The 23,913-nt window shown below is 49.3% G+C and overlaps 1 protein-coding gene across 1 annotated transcript in view; it reads right to left on the reverse strand.

The window, feature by feature from the left end:
• DIS3L2 (DIS3 like 3'-5' exoribonuclease 2) overlaps positions 1 to 23,913 on the reverse strand; it is a 186,772-nt gene that overhangs the window by 30,530 nt on the left and 132,329 nt on the right. Inside the window, exon 15 of the mRNA XM_088525501.1 lies at positions 7,120 to 7,199. Within this exon, the coding sequence (XP_088381627.1) occupies positions 7,120 to 7,199 (80 nt within the window). The remainder of the gene's footprint in view (positions 1 to 7,119; positions 7,200 to 23,913) is intronic.

A 23,913-nucleotide genomic window follows, 5' to 3' on the forward strand; every position in this document is an offset into this window, starting at 1 on the left:
GGACTGGCAATTTTATAGCCAGATCACAGCTCGGAGCTGGGCTCTTTCTGGACACAGAGTCAATCCAATACTTTGGTTTCAAGATGAAAGTGAGAGAGCCTTCTTGTGGAAGGATTATTTATTTTTCATACCCACATAAGACGTGCCCTCCCCTATGTTTCTAAAGGCTAATCAGAGATTTGTCTGACTCCAGGCTACTAAAACAAAACCAATCCATAGGTTAGCAATTCTAGCCCAGATGCAGCTCACTGGGCAGTAGGCCAGGGAAATGGTGCTGAAATACCAAGGCCTTTCAAACATATTGTTAAGCAAATGAATTTATAAACAGATTTCCAGGGATGACACGCGGAGACAGCATCTCTGACTCAATTTTAATTACAGCTGAAATTCTCACCTACTTGACTGCCACTGAATACCAAGACATCTAACACTGGCAAAGAGGTTTTACAGCTCCTCTGCAGGCAAACACTGTGCAATACATGAGAAGACAAACTCCTGGTCCAGCACAGGGGGAGCAGGGGCAGACCTGGGAGGTGATGTACTCAGCCAGGTCTAAGAGCCCAGTGCTTCCTCCCAGCTGTGGAAGATGCAAACCCTGTCCGCACAGGGACCACATGAGGATTTAGAGAGAGACTTACTGGTGTTGGGGGGACACTGTGTAGGACATTCATTTGGAAGGACACAGGTCATCCCCAAATCCTGCCTGCTCGTGCGAGGGAAAGGCAGTTCTCCCTGCTCACCTTTTCCACACAGCCCCCACACGACAGTGGGACTCCAAGCAGCCTGCAGTTACTATTCCTACAGCAAAACCTGTCATTTAAGTAGCAAGGTGGCAGTAGGAGGAGGCAGATCTGTGCTGGGTAAAGAGGCTAAGTGGTACCCTGTGCAGAGCCCTTTGCAAGAGCCCTTCTTCCTCAGATAGAAATTGCCATAGGATCCCTTCTGGAGGGAAGGAACAACGTCACAGCTGCTCAGTCCCAGGTGACAAGGCTATTTTGCAATATATGTCCCAGCAAACTTTGTTTGTGGTGTACAGAAAACTGAGCTCGTATCTCATCCAGGAAGGATTATGTTTCCTTGGAGTTTTATAGTGCAACATCCTGACTAATTCTCCTGGACAATTTACCCTACACTGAACCTATGCCAAAGCCAGGAGGACTGGATTATCTCCACACACGGTGACAGAATAATTCACCAGCCTTGTCCAGCCAACTCCAGGGCTTTATTCTTTGGCAGGTGAAGAACATACATCACCTGCTGACTTGGATAAAGTTTGGTGCCAACAAGTCAAACAGAAAACAAGACACTGAATCAAAAGAAAAGCTCCAACCTGCTTAGTCATCTCTTTTTCAGAGTGCATCTCCCCAGCCGCGCTGCCCCAAGCCCTGGCTTGCGTTTTGTTTCTAATTGCATCCCCGTCCATGCAGAGGCCCCTTCCACCAGAGCTTGGGAGAGCTTTAAACCCAACGAAGGCTGGCCTGGTTTCAAACCCAGGGGCTAGTTAGAGGCAAACGGGTATTCTTCCGACTCAGCAATGGAAATACAGGCTTAGTTCCCCCGAGGTTTCTTCCTTATGGTCCCAAGGACAACCAGAGGGTGCCCCAGCTCCCCAGGAAAGGGTCCCAGGGCGCTCAGCTGCCTGCAGCCGGGCTGGGGAAGTGCTCCCTGCAGCCGGCAGCGCGCGGAGGGCAGCGGGAGCGCGCGGGGTCCAGCACACGGCTGCAGCGCGCCCGGCCTGGCCTCCGCTCGGCGGCGCCGGCTCTACCAGGAGGGCACCCTGACGTGGAAATCCCCCCTCGGAGCATCTGACAGTAGCTGGCAGATCCAACGCTACATGCCGGGGATTAATTTTCTTTTGATCTGAAATCTAAACAAGGCGTTTCATAAGCTTCAGGCTAACAATTCCTCCTCGACACCATCCCTCCAAGCCTGTCAGGGGTTTACATGTGCGTGGACTTCCCCCGTGAAATCCCAGTCGGCATCGCAAGGGACACCAGAGAGGAGCCGCCCGCACCTTCCAGGCCAGAGCCGGACAGAGCAGCACTAACCAGCACGAGGAGAGACAGGCACTGCTGTCCTCACACCAACACGAGCCAGGGATGCTTGCCATGAAACCACGGGCCACAAGGCCAGTCAGGGACCCAGCGACTGCACGAGCTGTGCGGCAGCCTTCTGCACACACCGACCACCCTGACAGCCTCAATTCCTCAAAAAGAACAAAACAGACTGTGGGGAACCTGCCAGCTCACTGCAAAGCAACCAGCTCCATGTTAAAGTCCATCGTGTGCTGTGCACCTGAGAGACATTTGAAAACAAATCACTCACGCCACGTCAGCTCGTTGACACATTTGGTGCCTATCGCTCCGAGCTAACAGCTCTCCCTGCAAAAAAGAATAAACCCAAAGCAACGTGGCTTTGCAGCATTTAGACAAAAAAACCCACAAGCCCTCTACCCAAGTTGTAGATACACCAAACCCACTGCAGCGCTGAGCGGCAGCATTAAATGGAGTGAGCTAATGTGTTAGTGACAAATAACCTGTTCAAACATTTCAAGCATAATTATAGGCTAGCTCTCCTGATGCAACACCGGGTACATCACTGCACACATTATATTCACCTTATGGAAAGACTGCACAGAGGAGCTCAGCTGGAGCCCAAACAGCAGCATGCATCACGGGCTGTCAGCAGGAGTGCATGCACCCTGGCATTTGAAGTCCTGGTGTTTTAAGCGATAATCCAATGTACCAGGCATCATTGATCTCTCTATAAAAGGGGCACCGCAGTCCTATCAACCGGAGTTATTTTTCACTTCTCATCCTGAAGAGCTGTGTGGTGCTGCCCGCAAGTGGCTACACAGCACAGCAGCTCCGCGTGTAACGCACTGGGTCCCCGGAGAGGAGAAATGATCAATACTCCAACGCTGCTCTTCTAAGAGGTCTCTAAGTGCTTCTATGTGAGACGCTGTTCCTCTGGGTTTAGAAATTACTCTGAAGAGAACAAGAAAGCCCCCACTGCAAATTTGTAATCCTGACACAAACCCCAACCACAGCAAGGAATTAAAATGAAAATCTCGTTGAGGAACCGCAGGCTGGTGTATCAGAAGAAAAGGCATTCATAATGTGAGGAAGAAACCTAGGCAAGAGAGCAGTACCTAGAGCCTGTGGGAGCAGAGGAACCATGTCAGGGGAGAGCCAGGAAGCACCACAGCCTCCTGCAATATGGCCCAGGGACCAGGAGGGATCGTGACAGGGATGCACAGCTCCAGGCCGCAACGGGGAGGGCAGCGACCCCCTCACCTGAGAAAGGTGACGCTGATCAAAAAGCTCAAAGGGAAAGATGAAGGGGCTTGAAGGGCTGGGCTTGCTCTGCACAGGTGAGCAGACTCAGGTCTCTGAAGAAGCGTTTGGATATGGAGAATACAGAGAATATGGAAAGCAGTTCCGAGTCTTCTCCTTGGTTACAGCCAAAGGATACTAAAGCTGCCATTCATTTCTTATCTCAAGTCCCAGGGATCTCAAGGTGGCTTCAGCTCTTCCTATAGTGGTGCTGGGAGAAGTCTTCCATGCCTACCTTCCACCTTCTCCATCTCGTCCTTCCCGCTGCCCTGCAGGAGGGGATGGGACACACACAGGCACTAGCAGGCGGCACTGCCGGAGCCTCTGGAACTTGGTGCTGGGCACCAGACACCTCTCAGCACAGCTGGGATCACACTTGTCACCTGCCACCTAAGCACCACGTTCTTGCAGCAGTCAGAGCACAGCATCATTTGCAAGACCTTTGTTTTTTGGACGTGACCGTCTTGCAGGCACGCGAAGGCTGACGACGTGCTCCTGTTCAGAACGTCACCGAGCACATGTCACTAGGCCATACCCCATGTCACAGCATGACACTCCTGATCTCCTGATGACGGGGGACAGCCTTCCTGCAGCAGTCCTGTCCTCCTAAGATTATATTCGCTTATCCCCATTAGGGGGAATTAAGCAACACAGCTCAAAAATGAGAAAGCAGACTGCTTTCATCTGTGTGAGGTCAAGTAATTTCCTCTGGGGCCAGGAAAGACTGAAGGGTGGGGAAAGACAGGCAGCTGGAGAGAGGACAGTGTCTGGGTTGGAGCAAGAAAAAGGAGATGTGATGACCCCCTGGTGTCACCCCTGCAGCTGGCTGGCAGGCAGTGACAGCCACTCTCCTCCATACAGCTCCAAGCACAGGATTCGCTCTCTGCTGTGACTATTAAATGACGGATACAAATGCATTAAAGCAGAGGTTTAAAGGGAGTCTGGTTGGCTGCTCAACATCTTCTGGTCTCAGTGCTAGGCTCTAAGAGACCAAAAGCTAACAGACGAACCTAGAGCCTACGCAAAGGGACCAGCTCTGTTGAACAGGATGCTCAGCTCCCACATACAAACAGTGCCAAGGAAAACGTGGCATCGAGTCTGCTCTCTCCAAAGTGCTCTGCACACACGGGTGCAGGAGCCAGCATGGTGCCAGGGACACACTGGCGTTGCAGGTATGAACGGTTGCCGGGAGCAAGCCCAACTTCCTTGGCAGGGTTTATCACTTTAAAGGGAACAAATTCCAGTTGATTGCCCTTGTAAAAGCCTGCATGGTACTTGCACTTCCAGCCTAAGCAATAGAAATTTTAATTGCTTTGGTAATTACACTTTCAGAAACAGCCCAGCCCTTTGTTCTGCAAGCCGAGGCCAATATACACTGTTCTCCGGTGGCCCCGTCTGGCTGCAGCTTGGAACAGCATTTGCCACTTGGAGGGGAAGGGACAACGCTCTGGGCACCTCAGTGACACAGAGCCCCTCTCCAGAGCCCAGTTCACAGGGAACACAAAGCTTCCCATCGGCTGGGATCACACCCGCTTCTTCCCGTCGAAGCTACCACTCCAGAGCTTCAGGTACGTGCGGTCCTGTTGCGAGTCTATCCCCACCGTTGGCCACAGACCGATGCTCTGTGAAGGACGCGAGGGCTTGAGGACGCACATCTTGAGCCCTTCTCGTGCCTGATCATGCAGAGATGCACAGTATAGTGATAGCATCTCTTCTCTGGGCTATACACAGCTCTAAACTGCGGTGCAGACACAAACGTTATGTTGTTTTACCTCCTAGACACATTCAAATAATGTGGAAGAGCTATTATCCCTGGGGGTCCTGATGGGTTAAGTCCTGACTAGCCTTGTGAGAACACCAGGTCTACAATCTACCCTAGAAAGCTGTTAAGGAAAAATAGTTACGACAACTACCACACTGTGCGATGGATCACAAATTAACCCTATAAAATGAGCAGTGCTTGAGAAGGCTCTGCATGGCTGAGCAGGTGGGGGAAAGAGGAAAGCAGCACCACGTCCAAAGCTTCACTGCACTACCTGCAGTTCACATGCAACACTGTCAGCCCCAGCGGTGTGGGGCACGTGGATGCCTCCAAAACCATCAGGGGATACGGCCCAGGACAAGCACACGTTGGCCTCCGTGGTAATTTCCCTGCCGCTGTACGTCAGCTATAGCGCAGAGCTTCACCCCCCAAACCATCTGACAGGTATTCTCAGAGCCCCCGGACTGTGTGCAGGGGGTTCAGCGGGGATAAGAAGTGTGAACTTAGCAAAGTTCTCCTTGGGAAATGGATATCCTGCTCCTGTCTCCCCCCCAGGTTAGTTAAGCAAGCTACAAAACACAAAAAACGCGGGGCCCCGCATGGAGTTATAATTGTAGTTTGGGTTTGTCAGACACGTACAAAGTCTGCATTTACTTGTGATTCCTCTCATCTTGCCTTCCCTGTATTTTTCAAATCCACGACCCCAGCTGGCATTTCTCCGAGCATCTCGGCTCCTACGGTTGCCAGAAACCCAGGTCACAGCCATACATCTCTAAATCAACAGCTGCCACCATACTGCAGCTACCTTGTTACATGCTGGACCATTCAGAGCTAAAAACAAGGTTTCCAAGCTGAATTGCTATTGGTCTTAAAGCTTAAACAAAATAGCTCCACTCCCATCCCTGGAGTTTCTTCAAACAATGGCACAAAACACACAAAAGCCTGGGGAGAGGAGGGTCTGTAGTTGAAAACAAGGCTGCTGATTTTTGAGATATACACCAGTATTAGAAACACTGGATCCATAAACATCCCTAAAACAAAACCCATCAGATCTAGATCTCAGTTTAGAAAGGGTTACTGTTTGCGGCTGGATTTCTTCCTTGTTGGGACTCTTCAGCATTTCAAAGCAGATCTAACAACAAGGTGTGTCACTCATTAACAGTTTCATCATTAACAGTTTCATGTACCCTCCTTTTTAGGTTAACCTGCGATAATTGGCAAGAGGCAGAACGATATGGGTGGAGGTGACTGGCTACGGATTCATGACACACTGGTTTTCATGCAGAGCAAACCAGCGCGAACACAAAAATATCTGAGTAGTACTGCTGCTGTCAATTTGATAATGAGAATGTGATTTGAAATAAAAACAACTTGGGTGCCAATTCAGTGCAGCAGCTAGTAAAAATAGGCAGAATACCTAGAAATTGAGGACTCTCTGCTCCAAACACATCTAAAGCTTGAATATCATATGGCATCTTACAAAAACAGAGTGCATGTTGGGCTTGGGCTGCAGTACCCACAAGTGAGAGACCACTCAGTGAACCCAGTTATGAACTTGAGCAGAGAGAGATGGGGAGCAGGGTCTCTCTGGAGCTGAGCAGGGGTAAGGGCTGCCCTCTTTGGGGCTATGCAGCCTTGGACATCTACCCAAGCCTGCTCTCCCCAGAGACACCCCAGTACAAAACAGCGCAGAGTTTGAGCTGCAAACACCCTTAGGAAGAGCCTGAGTCAGACCTGCCAGAGCACATGGCACCCAGAGCTGGACTTTTAGCCAAATCAAAGCAGCAGCCAGCCTTTCCAGCGCTGCAGAACAAAGGGGGCAGCAGGGCCTCGTGCATTTTAAAGGATCTGGCCTTTTTTTAGGAGCTGTTCCCAGTTTCAGGTCAAGGCTGAAGCCTGTTTTAATCTACTTTTAAGTGGTACAAGCAGTTGTGATACCTCTGCCAGCAAGTGAGAAGGCAGGGAAGTTTCTTTCAGTGCACCTTCCCCTATCTGCTGTGTGCAATCTCCCGCGGGACTTACTTGTTGCTGTCCCGGTACTGATAGATATAACAGCCTTGAGGCATCCCACTCTCCTGGTCCAATGTAAACGAGAGCTTCAGCTGCAGAGAGGAGCGGGTGGGGGATAACAAACAGAGAGAGAAGAAAAAAAAAAAAAAAGCAACATTTTAGGCTGCATTCTCAGTCATTACAGCGCCTTCAAGCACGGCTTGTGGGAGAAAGAGAACTCACCAAGGCTGACACGCAAACACTGTGGCCTGGAACATAACGCAGGGCTCCAAACCTCAGGGAAAAGTCACATGCATTGCAGAAACCTCTCGCTTTTTCCACCCTTTGTTACTATAAAGTGTTTGTGGTTCTTCTGAAATGCATGGGTCATAACAGTTCACCCCTCCAAACCCACCCACACACACCACCCTTCACCAAAGCGATTGCGGTTCCCCTCAGACACTAAAGAAATGAGTGTTCTCCATCAGCAGCTGTAGTTCCCACGAGTCTTTCTCTGAAAACTTTCCCGGTTCCATCTCGTTCCTCCAGTGCATTAGAACAGAGGAGAAACCACAGAGGGAAAGGTGACAGATTTTTCCTTCTGTGCAGAGTTATTAAAGAGCTGTTAGAAGGGTTTGCAGTTTGGATCAGTGTCCGGCAGGAGGCTATGATGTGACCTGGAAGCTGCTTTCTTTGCAGCTCCAAGGCGGCATTCAGCAAGAGCCTTCAGATTTCAACTACAGCTTCAGCTTATTTTATTTAAGGGGGAAAAATTAATCCTCTTTCAACAAGCAACAGAACAGCTCTGCAGGGAGACTCTTTTGGTGAAAATGCCACCAGTGATTTCCCATGCTAAGCTGTCTAGAGAACAGCACAGGGCTGACCCTTGAAGTGGGGGCACATCTGAGCAGACCCTCTTTACCCAGGAGAAAGCTGCTGGGGCCCTAAAAAAAAGTGTTTCCATGTTATGGCTGTAGTCTCCAATGTCCTAAAAAGACCCTGATGAGGACACAGCAGGCTGGGTACGAGGGGCAGCATCCTTTGGAGGAGATAGCTCCAATCTTTATGCACTGAGCATTCTAGTTTTTGTTTGGGTTAGGGAGAAAACATTAATGGTAGTGCCATTTCCACTTGTGGATTGTGCAGGACTCTCTAAATGGTCAGGGAAGACCAGGAGAATGGTTAAAACTAGAAGTAACTTTATGTGATGGGCCTGATATTTTTAGAAAGGGAGAAGAGAGGTGCTGAGCCACTCCATTGATCACAGACTCCTCCAGACTCCTGTGAAATTGCTAACTCGGATTAATGGCCTATTCAGAAAAGAACATCAAATTAAAACATCTCCCTCCAGCACCTATGTGCTGAACCCCTCTGTGTTGAGCCATTAGCCGGCACGCGGATTTTTTCTTCCATGCAAGGTAACAAAGTCAAGCATTGTGCTCTCGCTGGCCCCAATAAAGCTGTATACCATAAAACCACCACAAACTTCACCATCCTCGGTACTGAGTTAAGAACTGAGCTGAGGCCGTACCCATCTCTTGCGACTTCCATGCCCCTAACTCTATAAGTCACCGTGAAACACACATTCCTGGGACAGCAAGAAACCCACACACCCATGTGTGCCCGTGACACAAGGAGCACAGCAGACACTGCTGTTCACACGCAGCCTGTTGCGCTCTCCGCAGCTACGTCTTGCTGCAAGCTCTGATCTCCACCACTGCTCAGCACGTTGCTAAGATCTGTTTCTGACACTCCTGGACAAGGCAGGACTCCTGCCTTTCCCAGCACTCCAAGGGCACACGGCAGCTGCCCCACGGGAGCAGGAGGCGGGTAAGAATTGAGCCGTCTCCCAGAGGGAGCCCAGTGAGTGCCCTGCTGTGGCACAGATGAAGGTGACTTGTCCCTATCTGGACTAGAGCTTTTCCAAGTGAGCTTGTCCTGGCTTGGTGAACTGGAGGAGGAACTGGAAACTGCCCAAAGTGATTTTTCTTTTGACACAAATGCAGGATTACTCGAGTCCCTCTCACTGACAGCTCTCGTGGTTAAACGGCCTTTGGGGTTGTGCTAATTGAGCGCTTTTGCTTACAGCACACCTGGGTTTTTCCCCTCCATACCCTCCATGGTTGGAGCCACCTCTGTGAGAGGAGACAAGTCCAGTGCAAAGGAAGGAAGGAAAAGGGCTGGGAAGGAAAAGAGCCTTGTTTGGACAGGCCGCAAGGGAAAGCTATGTGGAGGACCAGGTATGGGAGGGTGACCTTCCCACTATCTGGGGACAAGGTCCCATGGAACCTGCCTACCCAAAAAGGAAAGACCGCAGTTCCCTAAGATAAGGTGCTTTCAACTTTCTGTTATTTTAACCCTCCTGTCTCTGCTTCTGGTATTCCAGACAAATAAAACACACCCTGCCTGGCAGACTCAGTGCTCTCTGCTTACCAGCCAGTGTCAGTGAAGCCTGTGTAATGGGGACCATGTGCAGCTTGATCTCTTAGGGCAACACCGTCAGGTAAGAGGCTGGTGTTGTCACCCGTGGGTTCAGCAACAACAGGATCTCACTCAGAGAAACGCCAGGGTCAGGCTGTGTCACAGAGATGTATAACTGCAGACCCTTCCTGGCCATCGCTGCTCGCAGCACAGGTGATGCTGCTGACTTGCAATCCCTGCTCTCCTGCAGACCTGCTCTGCCGACGCGCTGTCACGGCCAGCCGGGCATTGGGACACAGTCTGTGACTGTCACCCAGGCGAGGAGGCCTCGGCGAACAGCCAAGCTCTGCCTGTTCATTGCCAGGTGTGACGCTCTAACCCCCTTTGGTGGCGGTGGTTGATCTTTGCAGGGAGTAGAGTGCTCACAGGCAAAACTTGTCATGGGTTGGAAGAGCAGGTAGAGAAGGAGCAGCTGAGTGCCTTCAGGGGGCAAAGTGGGACCTAGTGAGGGAAAGCTGCTTTCTAAGCTTGCCAAGGTTGTACCCATGATCCAGCAGCCACCCTCTCCTTCTGCCTTCTCCTACTAACACATCACAAAACCTATGCACTCCTGATTACAAAAGGTTGCAGGGCAAGGCTGGGGTCAGCAAAGGAGATGTCAGGAGCTGATTGAACCCCTTATCAATCTTCCCATCTGACTTCAGCTATAGCAATGTCACGAGACATCCAGAGCCTCCCAGAGACAGAGGGATCTACAAAACAAACAGGCTTTTGCAATGCCCTCTCTGACCCGGCTCTCACTCTTAACCAATGTCAGCGTTGCTCCAACACAGCATCCTGCATTGAAGCTCCTTTCCTTTTACAGTGCCTCCTTGTCGCAACACAAAGACTTGCCATAGAGTCAACAACAATAATACCAAGATACCAACAATACCACAGAACCAGCAATCTAATAGCAAGGCAAAGGAAAGGCCACCGTTTTGCAAAATACAGTTTTATGCCTGCAGGGGCTGCGGGGAACTGATGTTTCCTACTGAAATGCAAGTACAGGGTGACCCCATCACAAGAAGGGCCCATCAGATCAAAGGATCCTCAGCATTAAACACACGAGACCATTTCATTTTGCAAGACACTGCCGGGTTCACTGGGAGAGGAGGGGGAGAGGAAATTCTGCAGCACGTGGTACTGCCCTGGCCTTTGGCTTGCCCTGCCCCGTCGGTGGCATGGCCTGAAGCTCCCGTGCCAATGAGCAGCCCTTTCCACTTCAGGAGCTCTGCCCACTGCAAAACACCGGGCATGGTGCGTGCGAGCTCCACGGGAAAGGGAGCTGGAAGGCGGCCACGCTGGGAGCACAGCGCTGCCTACCAGGCGAGCCCCATCAATAACTCACATGTCACAGGCACCGGGAGGTGTGTGAATAAGAGCTGTCCAAAGGAGTAATTGGGATCCACATGGGTACAGTGATGGATAGGCTCTGTCGCCGTCAGACGCAAGTGCATCACAGCCAAACAGCAGCGGAGCAGGGGTGCTGAAATTCCCAGGGGCTGGAGCCGTTCCTGCTTGATGGGCAGGACACAGTTCCCTCCGGGGAGGAGGAGGTCGTGCCCGTGGTAGCAAGTAGCTGCAGGAACAGGACCCAGGCGAATGGAGAAAGAGAATGAACTTACAGCAGGTGGCCGATACGTGGTAACATTTGATGGCGTGTGCAGCAGCCTTGAGGTGAATGTGAAGACTCCTCCTTGAGGGAAGGGATCTCCTATCCACAGTGACCACTGCACACGGTGGGTTGTGCGTGAGAGAGCGGGGCCTGCCTGGGCACACGGGCACTTACACAGCCCCTTGCACGTGCACGCCTCAAACTAAAACTACGTCATGTCCAGAAAGGCACATGACATTCATTCATGCCATGACTCCCCTCTCTGGAGCAGAAACTTCCACCCACCTCTATTCCTACACCTTGAAGCCTATGAGAGGCTTCCCCACCACCAGCAAGGCCATAAAGAGGTTTTTCAGAAAGGGAGAGCTTAACACTCCTGTGGACCTCCAAGCTTGCCTGGATTTGCTGCAGCCAGCAGCCATCCCCCTTTTAAAGAAAATTCAGCTCTGCAGCAATTAGGGGCCCAGGCATGTGATAAAGCTTGGGAGCTCCAACGAGGAGAGAGTCTAAGCAGCAACTTTCTGCCTCCTGAAATGCTGCCAGTACCTATATAGACTTGCCTGGGCATATTCTGCATGCCCCTGGAGCAAATGGTTTGGCTTGGATCCCCCTTGTTCCCAGCCCTGGCTCCAAGCAGCAAACCTCTGTCAGCAGACAGTTTTCTCTGTGCGTGCTCAGTATCAGAGAGGTATTATCAGTTCAGCTGTATAACCAGGTCAAACAGTTCAGATGTCCCAGTTCTGGGGCAACATAAAGGCTAGTTTCTGCCAGGCTTGGTAATACTGCTCAAGGTAATTTGACCAGTGCGGTGGAGTATTAAAGCAGCAAGAGATCACCGAGAACAAGGAGGATAGGCAGAATATGAGCCCACAGGACAAAATGCAGGGGACTGGACTTAAAGATCACACCAAAACAGTCCTCTGGAAAGCATGGGTTCCTTCTACTATTGGCATTCATTCAATTTTAACCCCATTTTCAAGTAAGTCCAGAAAGAGTGCTATCAGATCCCTCTCAGAACAGAAGCTCCCCTCTCCAGCAAGCTCTAGAAAGCTTTTTAAGAATAAACTTAGTCACCAAGCAGGTTTTCATGCCCCGCCCAAACTTTGGTTTTGACCCGAGAGAAAAAAAAAAAAAAAAAAAAAAAACCCAACCCTGAAGTTCTGACACTCACTTTTAAAACCACAAAAAACGAGCCATGCTCCAGTAACGTAATCACAGAGCTTTCTGGCACCTCGTCCCTTAAAAATACATCCATCTGCCTGCGCACAGGCCATCAAACTCAATCTTGTTCACAATGGATTTCCCAATTCCTGTGTGCTGGAAGGACTGCAGCAGGGCTGGCTGTGCCGACTGGATGAGCCCTTACAGAAGCGCAGCCTGCAAACCTCACAGCTGTGTTTTCACTTAAAGAAACTGCTCTTCCAGAGAGTTTGCTATTTGCACTGAAGTTCGAAACTGCTGGAGGAAGACCCTAGATAAAGACTGCAATTCTTGGTTGCCCCCTTCTCTAGAGCGGAATGTGACAGGGACAGAGCAGGGCTAGTAAAGGAAAGACTAAAGGTCCTACAGTGTAGAAAGAGGAGGCACAGGGAAGCCCAGCTCACTACCTGTCACACTGGCCTGGGGTGGTCTCTCTTTTTTGGCTTTGCTAACACTGGATATTTGGCCAATCTCAGCACCTAGTTATGGAACTGCTGTTCCTACTGGTTGGAGATCTTGCTCCAGTTCTGAACTGGTCCCATCTCACCCACTGCCTCCTTATTAAGGCTCCTTTCCCTCATCTCTAAATTCACCTTTTTTTCCAGGTGGTGGTTTAAATTCTCTAGGAAACTGGCGAAGGATTCATGCTGCCCCAGAGTCTTCAGCACAGGGAAATGGAGACAAACAGAATGGTAAAATCAGCTGTCTCAAAAGCCTGTTCCTTGGAGAAAGTTTGCTCTGAAGGGAATATTTCTGGCTATGGCTTCTCTCCACTCTTCCTGCCTCACTATCATCCTCTCCTGAGACATCTCAACTCCCAAGGAGTCAGCAATGATTGTGCTCATGGGCACCCAGCACGCTCCACGAGCAGCCAACATACAGACCCTGAAGCTTTTGGGTGAGATAACAGGGCCAGGTTTGACAAAACTCGCTGGCAGCCAAGGTTATCACTTCTTGCATGCTAATGGTGAACAGTCTTGTGTGAACCAAGAGCAGAACATAGGGTGACTTATTTGTCAGGGTGAACATCTTCATTCCTATTCTGTTTCGCAGTCTCCGAGTCTCCTGTGTGGGAAGGCTCTCTCTTACTTGCTGTGATACAACCCATCATCTTGGGTTTTACTCCTTCTGCACTACCCAAGCAGCACACCCCTCTAACGACTCTTCCCTCCCAGGACATTAGCCAGAAACCTACCTCTGCTAGCGGGCTACGAGCTGCATGCCTGCGGAAAAACGTACAATGTCAACCTGAAACCTATCGCTGCCTGGGAAAAGGAGCTGAAACTCATTTTGGGTATTATTCTGGCCTGAATCCTTCTGCCCACTCTGCATCTACAATTCCACTGTTTTACTCAATTATTCTCCTCTGTTCCTGCCTGCAGCAACTCCCCTCCTACACACACACACACGTAACTGCATACAAATACATGCAAAGCCTGCAAATCTCCAAACAAACAGGAGGATAGAAGATAGCAGGTCTCTGATGCTCCCCCTCTCCTTTTTAAATGAGCCAGTCTCACAGATCAGAGATTCCCAGCCTGAGCCCCAATGCCACAAGCGACCACAAAACAACCCTACAAGCCACAGTTCCTTTGCTCTTCAAAGGTGTCTCCTGGGACACAGTAAGGACCCAGGTCCCTTCCCAGCACAGGAGCTGAGTCACCAACACGTTCCCTCCACACAGGACTGCTGTGTTGCTGCCCTGTGAGCCCCAGAACCACTGCACAGGTGGTCAGATATTACCACAAAATCAGAGAGAAGCCTGGCTCTTACTGGATGCGTTATGAAGGCTTTTATGTGGACACTGTCATGGCAGGATGGCCTTGCACCCTTGGCTGCTACTTCATTACCCAACTCAAAGCTGAGGAGCTTTTCTGGAAACACAGAGGCAGGAGATGAATTTAACCATCTGGTTAAATCACACAAAGAAATGGATCCAGACCTATCCGGAAAGGAGAGCTGAATATTTCCACTTGCTTTATTTGTGCTTACAAACTGCATGAGCTCATTCGCTAGATGCATGAAACCATGGGACTAAAAGAAAGATTAAACAATTGCAAAGGGTTTATGCTGGTGGATTAAAAATATCTTCTTCAGAGACTAATGAATCATGACACAGCACAGTAAGTTGTAGACCACTAGGGAAGCGTCATCGAAGCTAACGAATTTTCTACACATACACCAATTTTAAAATAAAAGCAAAACATCCCTAGGAAATGCCACATAAAAAAACAGTGACACTAACAAGACACGTGCTAGACCTGACGGTTTAGCCGTTTCATGTTACTCACAGCCTGTCTCCTAGCTTTTCTTTAAAGCATTCCACAGTCTTGGTGATCTCCCAGCATGTCTCCCAACCCTGCTGGTGCTCTGAAAAGGACAAAAGACAATTTGACTGATCTCACTGTGTGTGCAAGAATATCTCCAACAACACTGGTTCCTTCACAAGCCCGGGTTTACCAGCCTTAAAGGAAAGGAGGCCTTAGGGCTACAGAAAATCCTTGCATTGGAAGGCTGGGGGTGATTTACAGGCTTTGCTGGGCCATGATGGGAACACTTAGGTGCTGCTGTGTCCTCACGGGCTCTTCACCAACCGGGAGACAAGAGAATTCACTTGGGAAATCTGAGGTGTAGGAATCTGGGAGGGAAGATGGAGACTTTAATAAGAGACCCGAGGAGAACCCATGACTTGTGCGGAAGCAGGACCACCCCTTCACAAAGCAATCAAACGTTGGCCAGCAAGCGCCGTGTCCCGTTTGCAAGGACGCAGGTGGCCGGAGCGCAGCGCTCTGACACCACGCACCTCATGAGGGACTGGGAATTCCCCACAAGACACCAGAGGTGACAGGCAGAGCAAAAAGCCAAACACCAGCAGAGCCACATGGGGACCCATAAGCACCACGAAGGGGAACAGGCTGGAGTGGGGTGTGTTGCTTACGAGGGGAAAGGCAGCGGCTGGTGCTGCAGAAGCTCCCGAGAGGCAGCAGCGGGGCAGAGCCTGGGCAGGCAGCACAGCTGGAGCAGCGCCCGTCGCGGGCATCAGCCACGGGCAAACAGCAAGAAATCAGTCTCCATCTGCTGCTGCTGTCCCCGACGCTGCTGCAAAACAGAGGCTAAAGCAGAAGGCACAAGTAAGAGAGAGGAGCCTTCATGGCAAGGAATCTGGACTGATCATTAATGGGGCTCTCCCCACTAAGGGAACAGATGAACTAGATGGATGGGGAAAGGAAAAGGGGGAGCTGGAAAAACACACGGGGAACAGTGCCACTTACACCCTGACTGTGTCATATCTCTCTTTCTGTTATGAAGAGCCAAGATTGAGACCATGCAGAGACTAGGACTGGAAGGCACGCTGGGCCCCATAATCTCTGGCTCGTAGGAAAGGTCACCGTACCACAGAGGCTGGCAGAGCAGCAAATACGTTCACTGCTCCGAAAATCCTGGAGCAAATAGACCAAGTGAGTTTAAGTAACCATGAAAAAGGGAAATATTTCTTGATACTGACATGGAGCAAAATTTTAAGCATACGGCTGACGTAAAATTTCTTCTAAGATGACAAGTGTCAGCAGAAGAACAGACACACATTTCTGCATAGCCCCTGCGTCCGCAGCCTGCTGAGGCTGTGCCCAAGACCTGAGGCTTTCTGCTGGGACAACAACGGCCTTTTCACAGCGTAAGCAGTGCTGAAGTCTACGTGGATGCCATACTGATCTGGTGAAGAAAAACAAAGCCTGATCAGAAAGAGATCCCTAAAGACGTTTCTGCCCCAAAACGGACACGTGAACATGAGGGCTTGAAAGATTTAAGAAAACAAAGCAGTATGTTCCATGTTTGCTTTAGACAAAAATGTGACACGACTGAGTCAAAACCCCCCTACACCGCTGCTTGGTATGTCATTATTAGAAGGTACTCCAGGTAACAGGTCATTATCCCCAACAGCTGATTTTCATGCACCTGATTGTCATGTCTGAAAACAGGTCTCAATTTACCAACCACGAGCCTAAGCAATCTGAAGTTTAGTTTTACACTTGGCACTGCTGTTTTTGTGAGAACCTGAAGTCAGCTGGGAATCACCAGGCAGCAGCGAGCAGCTCCTGAAGAGAGACGGCAGATCCAGACACTGATCGATGTGCAGCTCTGCTGAGGAACGCAGCGCCCCGGGTGAAACCCGTCACACAGCCACAGACACATTGTTTAATGGAAAGCAGGACAAGAACACGGGCAATGGTGGAAGTTGAGACCAGAGAAGATGTGTTTGATGAAGAGTGACAGAGCAAACAGCCCGTCATGAAGCCCCCGAGCACTGCCAGACTCTGAGGCTGCTGCAACCTGCAGGCACCAGAAGCAGGAAAGCGGAGGGGGCACCACGCTGCACGTCAAACAGCTCCAGCCGCAGCGATGCACAAGGTAAGAGCTGTGGGTATCCTGTGCGCCTGTGCACGCGGCAGCAGCATTCAGGGTATTCACCAGGGTACAGCACCATGAACTTCTCCAAGAGCTTTTGAGAACACACATTTTATAAATTAATCCTGGCATTACGGCTGTTCTGTGTCTTCCTGTAATGTGCCCGTTCTCTGTCATTGCCGGTAGGAGGATACGAGGAGTCGAGGGCAGATCAAACACGGCAAATCCTATTTTCTTAAGTTTGTTAACGCTAGCCGCTTCCCCTGCTAAGCCACTAATGGAGCTGCGAGGACCCAGGGGCACAGATTAATTCAGTGTCCAGGTACTGTCTCATGCCTAGAGGGATTTCCGCAGAGTTGCGCTGGAAGACAGAGGAAAGCTTGTAATACCCTCCACCCGAGAGATAAACCCATTAAAATATGAACAGCCCTGCGCTGTCATGATAAGAACTCTGCCAGGTAAGGAGAGATCCCAACTGTACTTCCAGGTCTAGTTATCTCTGCAAGCCATTAAGACAGAGCTGGGACAATGAAGTTGCAAACACCCTGATTACAGGATGCTGGTTTCAGTTTAAACTCTGTGCCCTTCTTGCCCATCCTTTGGGGCGGTGCTGTGAAACACCTGGAAGACCCCAAACCCAGTTCTAGCCCTGCTGCGTCAAGCTTTGCTTGTTCTCTGGGAGAGATCTGGACTCTCTCACAGCTCGCTACAACCTGCCAGGACTTGCCTATTCCACACGCTCCTAGATTGCGAGACATCATTCACAAAATAGCAGGCAGCTGTTCCGTGTCCTTGGCCAAAACTTCTCCCCCACACACGGTTAGCAGCATGGGATGGGAAGGGATCTCCCGCAAGCCACAGGCGGCGCGCGGCCGGCCGCAGAGCATCTTCTCCACACGCCACAAACGCCTCCCGCCACCCCGCGAGGGCCGCGCCAGCTCTCTCCTCCGCTGGCAGAGGCGGGCTGCGCGCCACGACCTCTTCCCGGTTACTTAACCGGATCGCGCGGCACGCGCGCGCTACATCCAAAGCTTTCCAAGGACATCCCTGCATTTCCCATGGGCGGCAAGAGCAGGCTGCCGGCGCTAGCACAACTGCCGCTGGCTGCCGGGCTCCCTCAGGAACGGGCTGGCTGTGGCTTGGTGGAATTCCTCTGGCAGTGACCTGCTGCCGCTCACACTTTCCTAGGGACCTTACAGCTCCTCTGTCACGGCCTGGGAAAAGAAGGAAGCGGGAATGGACGGGGGCCAGGTGACTTGTCCCAGCGAGCCGCAAAGATCCCGCTGGCGGCAGGGTGGGCACCCTGCCCTGCAGGCAGCCTCTGGAGCCCACCGGCTGCTGTCGGAGCGGCTCCGGAGCTGCCGTCTGGACGGGGCTGCGCGCCGGCGGGGAAGCGATTTCTGCATGTACGCGTTTCGGAAAGGGCTCTGGCAAGGTTCGCTCTGAAAAGGTGCAGCACGAAATGTAAAGTATGTTTATACAGCCAAGCCGACGTCAGAGTCCGCGATGTCGCTGTCAATCACGGGGTTGTAGCGCGGGGGGTGAGATTAGTGATCTTCTTCCAGCATTAATGCACAGCAGGCTGTTTATAACCCTCTATTTGACACTGTTATTTAACATATGTAAGGGGCTTGACATGGTTTATGTTCAGTAGTTGTGGTTTCCAGGCGGTATTGCATTTCTTCAAAATGAAGATACATAATATTTTTAAACTATTTTTAAAACCAGTCACAAATTTGCAATCTTTTACGTCATTCCTCCTTCCTCCTATCAACCCTAAGCCGTAGCACACATTCACAAAAGATCAGCGAGCTCAGATGTGAGAACCCAGCTGCAAGAACCACGTGAATACGCGCACACACACACAGAAGAAAAACTCAAAACATCATTTCAGTTAAATTGGTACAAGTTATGTTTAAGGCTTCAAAGACAGCCGGGATGTGTTCCACTATTTAGCATTGCGGGTACCAGCACTCTGCATGCGGAGAAGGAGAAGCTAAGAACTGAACCAACCCATGAGGAATTTATCAACAATCTGCCTCAGCAAGTGTAAGGAAATTAAAAGGCTTCCTGCCACTGGGAGCTCAGCATATTGGCAACCTGATCGTGCATCATCCTAAAGCCTCATCGCTGCCTTCCCATGCCAGGGCAGACCCCATCCACTCCTAAAGCAAGTCGCAAAAGACAACTGAATCTCTAAGTCCTACTTTAACATACACTTCCAAACTGTAGTCAACTGTAGCAGGCCAGTATTAGAAAAATCTTTAGAAATTATCCCCAAAAGATGGTCTAAAAAGCAATGCTCTGTATAGATGCCTGACTTGTGGACCATGTCAGCTTTCGCACAGCTCGCTTTTTTTTTTTTCTTCTTTTTTTTTCCATAATCTGACCTAATTTAGACTTTCCAACTTCCGAGCTTGAAAGTCTTGGGGACTTTGTTGGGTTAAATTTATTTGGTCAGCCCTGGACTTGAAGTTGTCCATACCAAACCAGTAAGCTTTAAAGAGCAGAAACCAACACCATATTTTACAGAGACATTCAAGTTCTTAAAATTAGTTATTTATTCCAACAATATTAAAAGGAGACACACAGCTTTCTCAGTCATTTTTCCATTCGTAGTATTTTGTTTTGTTTTTTTAAACTCATGAGCCTAATCCTTAAGTTCTCCATGGAAAAGATGGAAGAAAAAGATCACAGGGAAGAAGAGACAGCCTCCTAGAGCATCCACTCACTCTTTGGAGAAGTTGCTAGGTTTGTTGCTGGGTTATTTTTTTTATTTTAAACACACTCTGAAAGTAAATAAATAAAGTATCTCCAGGCATCTGCACTGGCTTGTGAGGCAGACACAGACAATGCAAGGGAAGCTCAGAAGGAGCTAGTAAATTCTAGGAGTGTAGAACAGGAGAAGGGATTAAGTCTGGTGATTAAATTAGGTGATGCATGAATACATTCCAATGCACAACATCACTCAAGCACTGGACAAAACATATGGCAAGAATGGAAAGCGCTGCTCACGAGGTCACCTTTAATATGATTAGCCATGGGCGCCTGAAACGAGATCTCCCCGGCCCGACGCGCCGCACCTCATTGTGCCGGGCAGCGCAGCGCCCTCCGAAAGCCTTTTCGGCTCTGCGCGTCCGGCACAAACGGCTGCTGTGTGGTAAGTGATGTGCCCAAGGCCTTTGAAAACGGGACAAAAAAAAAGAAAGAGAAAAAAGCCCTGGGGCCGGCGAGCGCCCCGGGAGGGCCTTTGTTGCCGCCTCGCGGGGCACCAGCGGGAGCCGTCCCCAGGGTGCCCGGCCTGGCAGCTGGGTCGCCCCGCGGGCTCCCCTCTTCTGCTTGGACTTTTCAACTCCTCTGGCCGGCCTTCCCCGGCACGGCTCGCCGCTTTGAAGAGGCAGAAAGCGCCTCATCCATCACTGACATGGAGGGAATTAATTCACTTCTTTACAACTGGAAAGGCTTTTGCTGCGAGCAGGAGGGAGCGCAGGAAGAGTAATGAAATCCAAAAAGGAGCCAAATGATGCTTTCCTCTGCTCGAAGCCAGCGCTGGCAGCGCGTGCTGCTGGCAGGGCCCGTGGTGGGTGAAAGGAGACTCTTTTGTGGTATGCCATTAGCTACTTCCAAGGCCTCAGTTCATGTTTACCACAGCCACTGTGTTACTTCACTTGGTACTTTTTTCCAGTCCTGTTGACTGTACTGCAGGATTGACTGAGTCCGTTTGGAAGCCTTGCTCACCGAAAGCAGAAACAAATTGCCTTTCAAAAGGACTATTTTTTTTTTTCTCCCTTAAACCAAGCCTCGTGCTGCCTTTCATAAACCCGACCAAACACCAAAATCCGCACTTAAAGCTGAAGAGCAAAGGCCCTGGCAGCTATTGCACAGCTATCTGCCACGCCGCGTGTGCCACCCGGTATGGTGATAGCGATGCCACCAGCTCCGGGGTCATGGAGTTGTGCTGAGGACATCTTGCTCCTCAGCATTTCTCCGCGCGCTGCAGCTATTTCAAATAAAACCCAATTACAACAACAGTAGCCAGCAGGTTGTCTTAATGACTATAATGAAAAAAACACCTGATAACGAGATTAAAGATAATCTCATGTGAGTCACTTTGCATGACTACCTTTGCTGTAATCAGGTTAGCCTTTCGGGCTGCTGAACCATACCCCAGTGGACCCTAGCACACTCGGACCTCCTCGCAAGGTCTCCGCAGGCTTTTAGTTATTTCAGATTCCAGGCAATGACTAATCAGGTGCACAGAAGGGTTGCGCCTCAGGGCAAACTTCTTGCACACAATTTGCATCCACGTGAATGGGAAACTCATGCAGACAACCAAAGGAGAAACTTGCTCTGGCTACACAAGTCCCAGCAGCTACAATGCAGTGACACTGCAGTCACAGTCACAAATAGGAGCATTGCCACCTGAGCTCCTGCTGCTACCAGGAAAAAGAAAGGATCAGCTGAAGTCCACTCCAGCTTTAATTTTCCAGGATGCTGTAACTCTGTCTCAGCCTTTGATATAGCACATTCCAGGCAAGAGTGCATACTCACATACTCAACAGGCTTAGAAATATTCAAGGAAGAGCCACCTTGGAACCTTCTAATAGCTCTAATAGAGAAAGATCACACAGACTTTGACAGGAACTGCCAAAAAAGACCAAGCCAGTTTCTAATGAGACAAGGTGGACTAAAAGCCATATTAGTCCTAGAAAGGTTTGTGGCAGCAACTCCGTGACACAGAAAGATAAGCAGAGCAAGACCCAGGAGGATGGGAAGTTCCCATTGCAACTCCTTGAACTCTTCACCATTGAGCAATAACGCTCCTCCAGGATGGAGGGTTGAACAACCCCAAAAGCAAGAACCTCTTCTGAATGATTTGTCCATTCTACAGCATTTTATATTATTTTGCAGATTAACTCCCCAGACCATTTAACTCCCTTTATGTTGTCCATTAGCTTATTTTAAAAACTAACTAAAGAGCAAGGCAATGTGAGCACAGTATTAAGGACTATTGACCATCACTTTCAGTACTGTTTGAAAATAATAAAAACCAGAGAGCTGAAGTGAAAATTCAAAACCTCAAAGTAATTTCAACCATACATACAGGAGAAGGGAAAGTTTATACATGATGCAACAGAAAAAATGACTCACTTTCCTAAATGCCAAAGCCTGCTTTAGTTCATTCCATCTTCTATACCTGCTAAACACATCACTGAGAGAAATCATTTAATAAATTGCTTTAAAAAAATCCCATTTTAGCCATTTAAGCATTTTATTTCCTAGTACTGTGGGTCAGGTTCTACTCTAATGTGGTAATTCAGAGCAAAGAGCTGTAGCTGAATCAACTGCTTTCTCGCAGAAAGTGAAGAAGAATCTTACCATTGAAACAGAGAATTTGGAAAAGCTGGAAATTGAGGTGAAACTGTGGCCTTAACTAATACACAGACTGTTAATTCACAATAGTGAGAATTTCTCCATTGGAGGGCTGGTGTCAACACAGCCATGAGACACCCCCAAAACTACAGCTCTGCTCTGCAGTCCTGCCATGGTAAACAGGACTGGAGGGACCTAACCAACAACATGGCTAGTATTTTAACAAATTGAAAAAATATTTGACAAATTGTCATTTGCCCGAAAAAGAGCAGAAATTATATATTGTTTCTTTCAGGCTGTATTGCTTTAAAAAACAACCGAATCACAACGAGACTGGTTGGTTTGTACTTCTGTAGCAGGGGCAAGTTTTCAGGTGCAGTTAAAGGAATTTTCCACAAAAACCCCCTCACAGTGATTTTTCATGACCAGTTTCGTCTGGATGTCAGTGAAGCTGCTCAGACCACTCTAGTCCAGCTGACTGAGAACTACTTTGTCACCGCCTCTTGCTCAGTTTTCAAGGGACCATCAATTTAATGGCAGCCCATCACAGATGGGCAACGGACCATGACTGACTCAGTTGGTAACTAATAGAAGATTTCTAGCATTTGTGCTATCAGCTTTGATCCAGATGATCAAAATCTTCTATCAGCTTTGAACTGCAGAACACACTATCTTCAGAGGGCAAATTTTAAAACTACGAGTTTTAAGATGATGTTGAAGTGAATTCATAACTTTGGGGAGGAATCACTGTGTCCCAAGATGAGGAATTAGGAAGTCTCTCTCATAGCTCAACACAGCAGTGTACAAAGAAGGAGCTGCATTCAGGGAGGAGGTTGCTCCGAAATCTCAAGTGTCGACAAATCTTGGAAGTGCAACGTAGACTGACACCCTTATCTGGGATGTCATGCTTCATGCTCCTGTTTTACACAAACAGGCGTTCATGGGAAATCCACTCTGAATTACACTCACGCTTGAAGAGTTTCCTTATTATTGTATGAAGATGCACAGAAGCGTGAGATAAACAATCTAGACTACTAAAGACAGAATCACAACATTTGCTTTTGAAAACAAAAGCAAGAGGTTGCTCAACAAAATACACCCTGAATGAGTCACTATAAACTTTAGTAGTTCATATAACTTCAAAAAAACATGGGTTTGGACTTGGAACATTTAAAGATAAACAAGGTGATGGACTTCAGCAGGAGTTAGCTGCCTTGGATTGGGGAAAGTCAGCGCCACTCACAGCTCAGCTGCTGGGAGCTTGGCTAAGACTCTCATAACCACATTTCAGAGGGCTCTGGGAGCAACAGGTGCTCTCTGAGCTTTGTGCCTCAGCATCCCTAAGCTACAAATATGAACAGAAGAAAGTGTAGCAGCACTCAGAAGGACTGGTCATTCCCAGACACCTGGTAAAATGAGCTGTGGCCTTTGAAGGCAAGATTTTTCCTCCTCACTCTTGCTTTGGAATTGCACAGAACTGGAGGGTCTTCATCTCCTTCCAAATGTTGTCTTCCGTCATTATACAATTACCTTTTCTTCCATTTCTTGTTAGGCAAAACAGGACCAGCTCTGACCAAGAGCTGCGACACTCTCACCTATGGCAGACTGATCACTTTTGAAGTTGCAGCACTCAGCACACAGTGACTCCATCTAAGGAGAATGATGGATTAGCCACACAGTCAGCTATAATTAATACCCCAAAAAGCCAAACAGAAAAACCCCTGTCAAGTCTCTGTTCAAATAAGTGCTAAATGGAATCTGAAACAACAAAT

Source organism: Tinamus guttatus, unplaced genomic scaffold, assembly GCF_059628265.1.
Source record: "Tinamus guttatus ecotype Peru unplaced genomic scaffold, ASM5962826v1 Tinamus_guttatus_pri_ptg000227l, whole genome shotgun sequence".
NCBI classification, from domain to species: Eukaryota; Metazoa; Chordata; class Aves; order Tinamiformes; family Tinamidae; genus Tinamus; species Tinamus guttatus.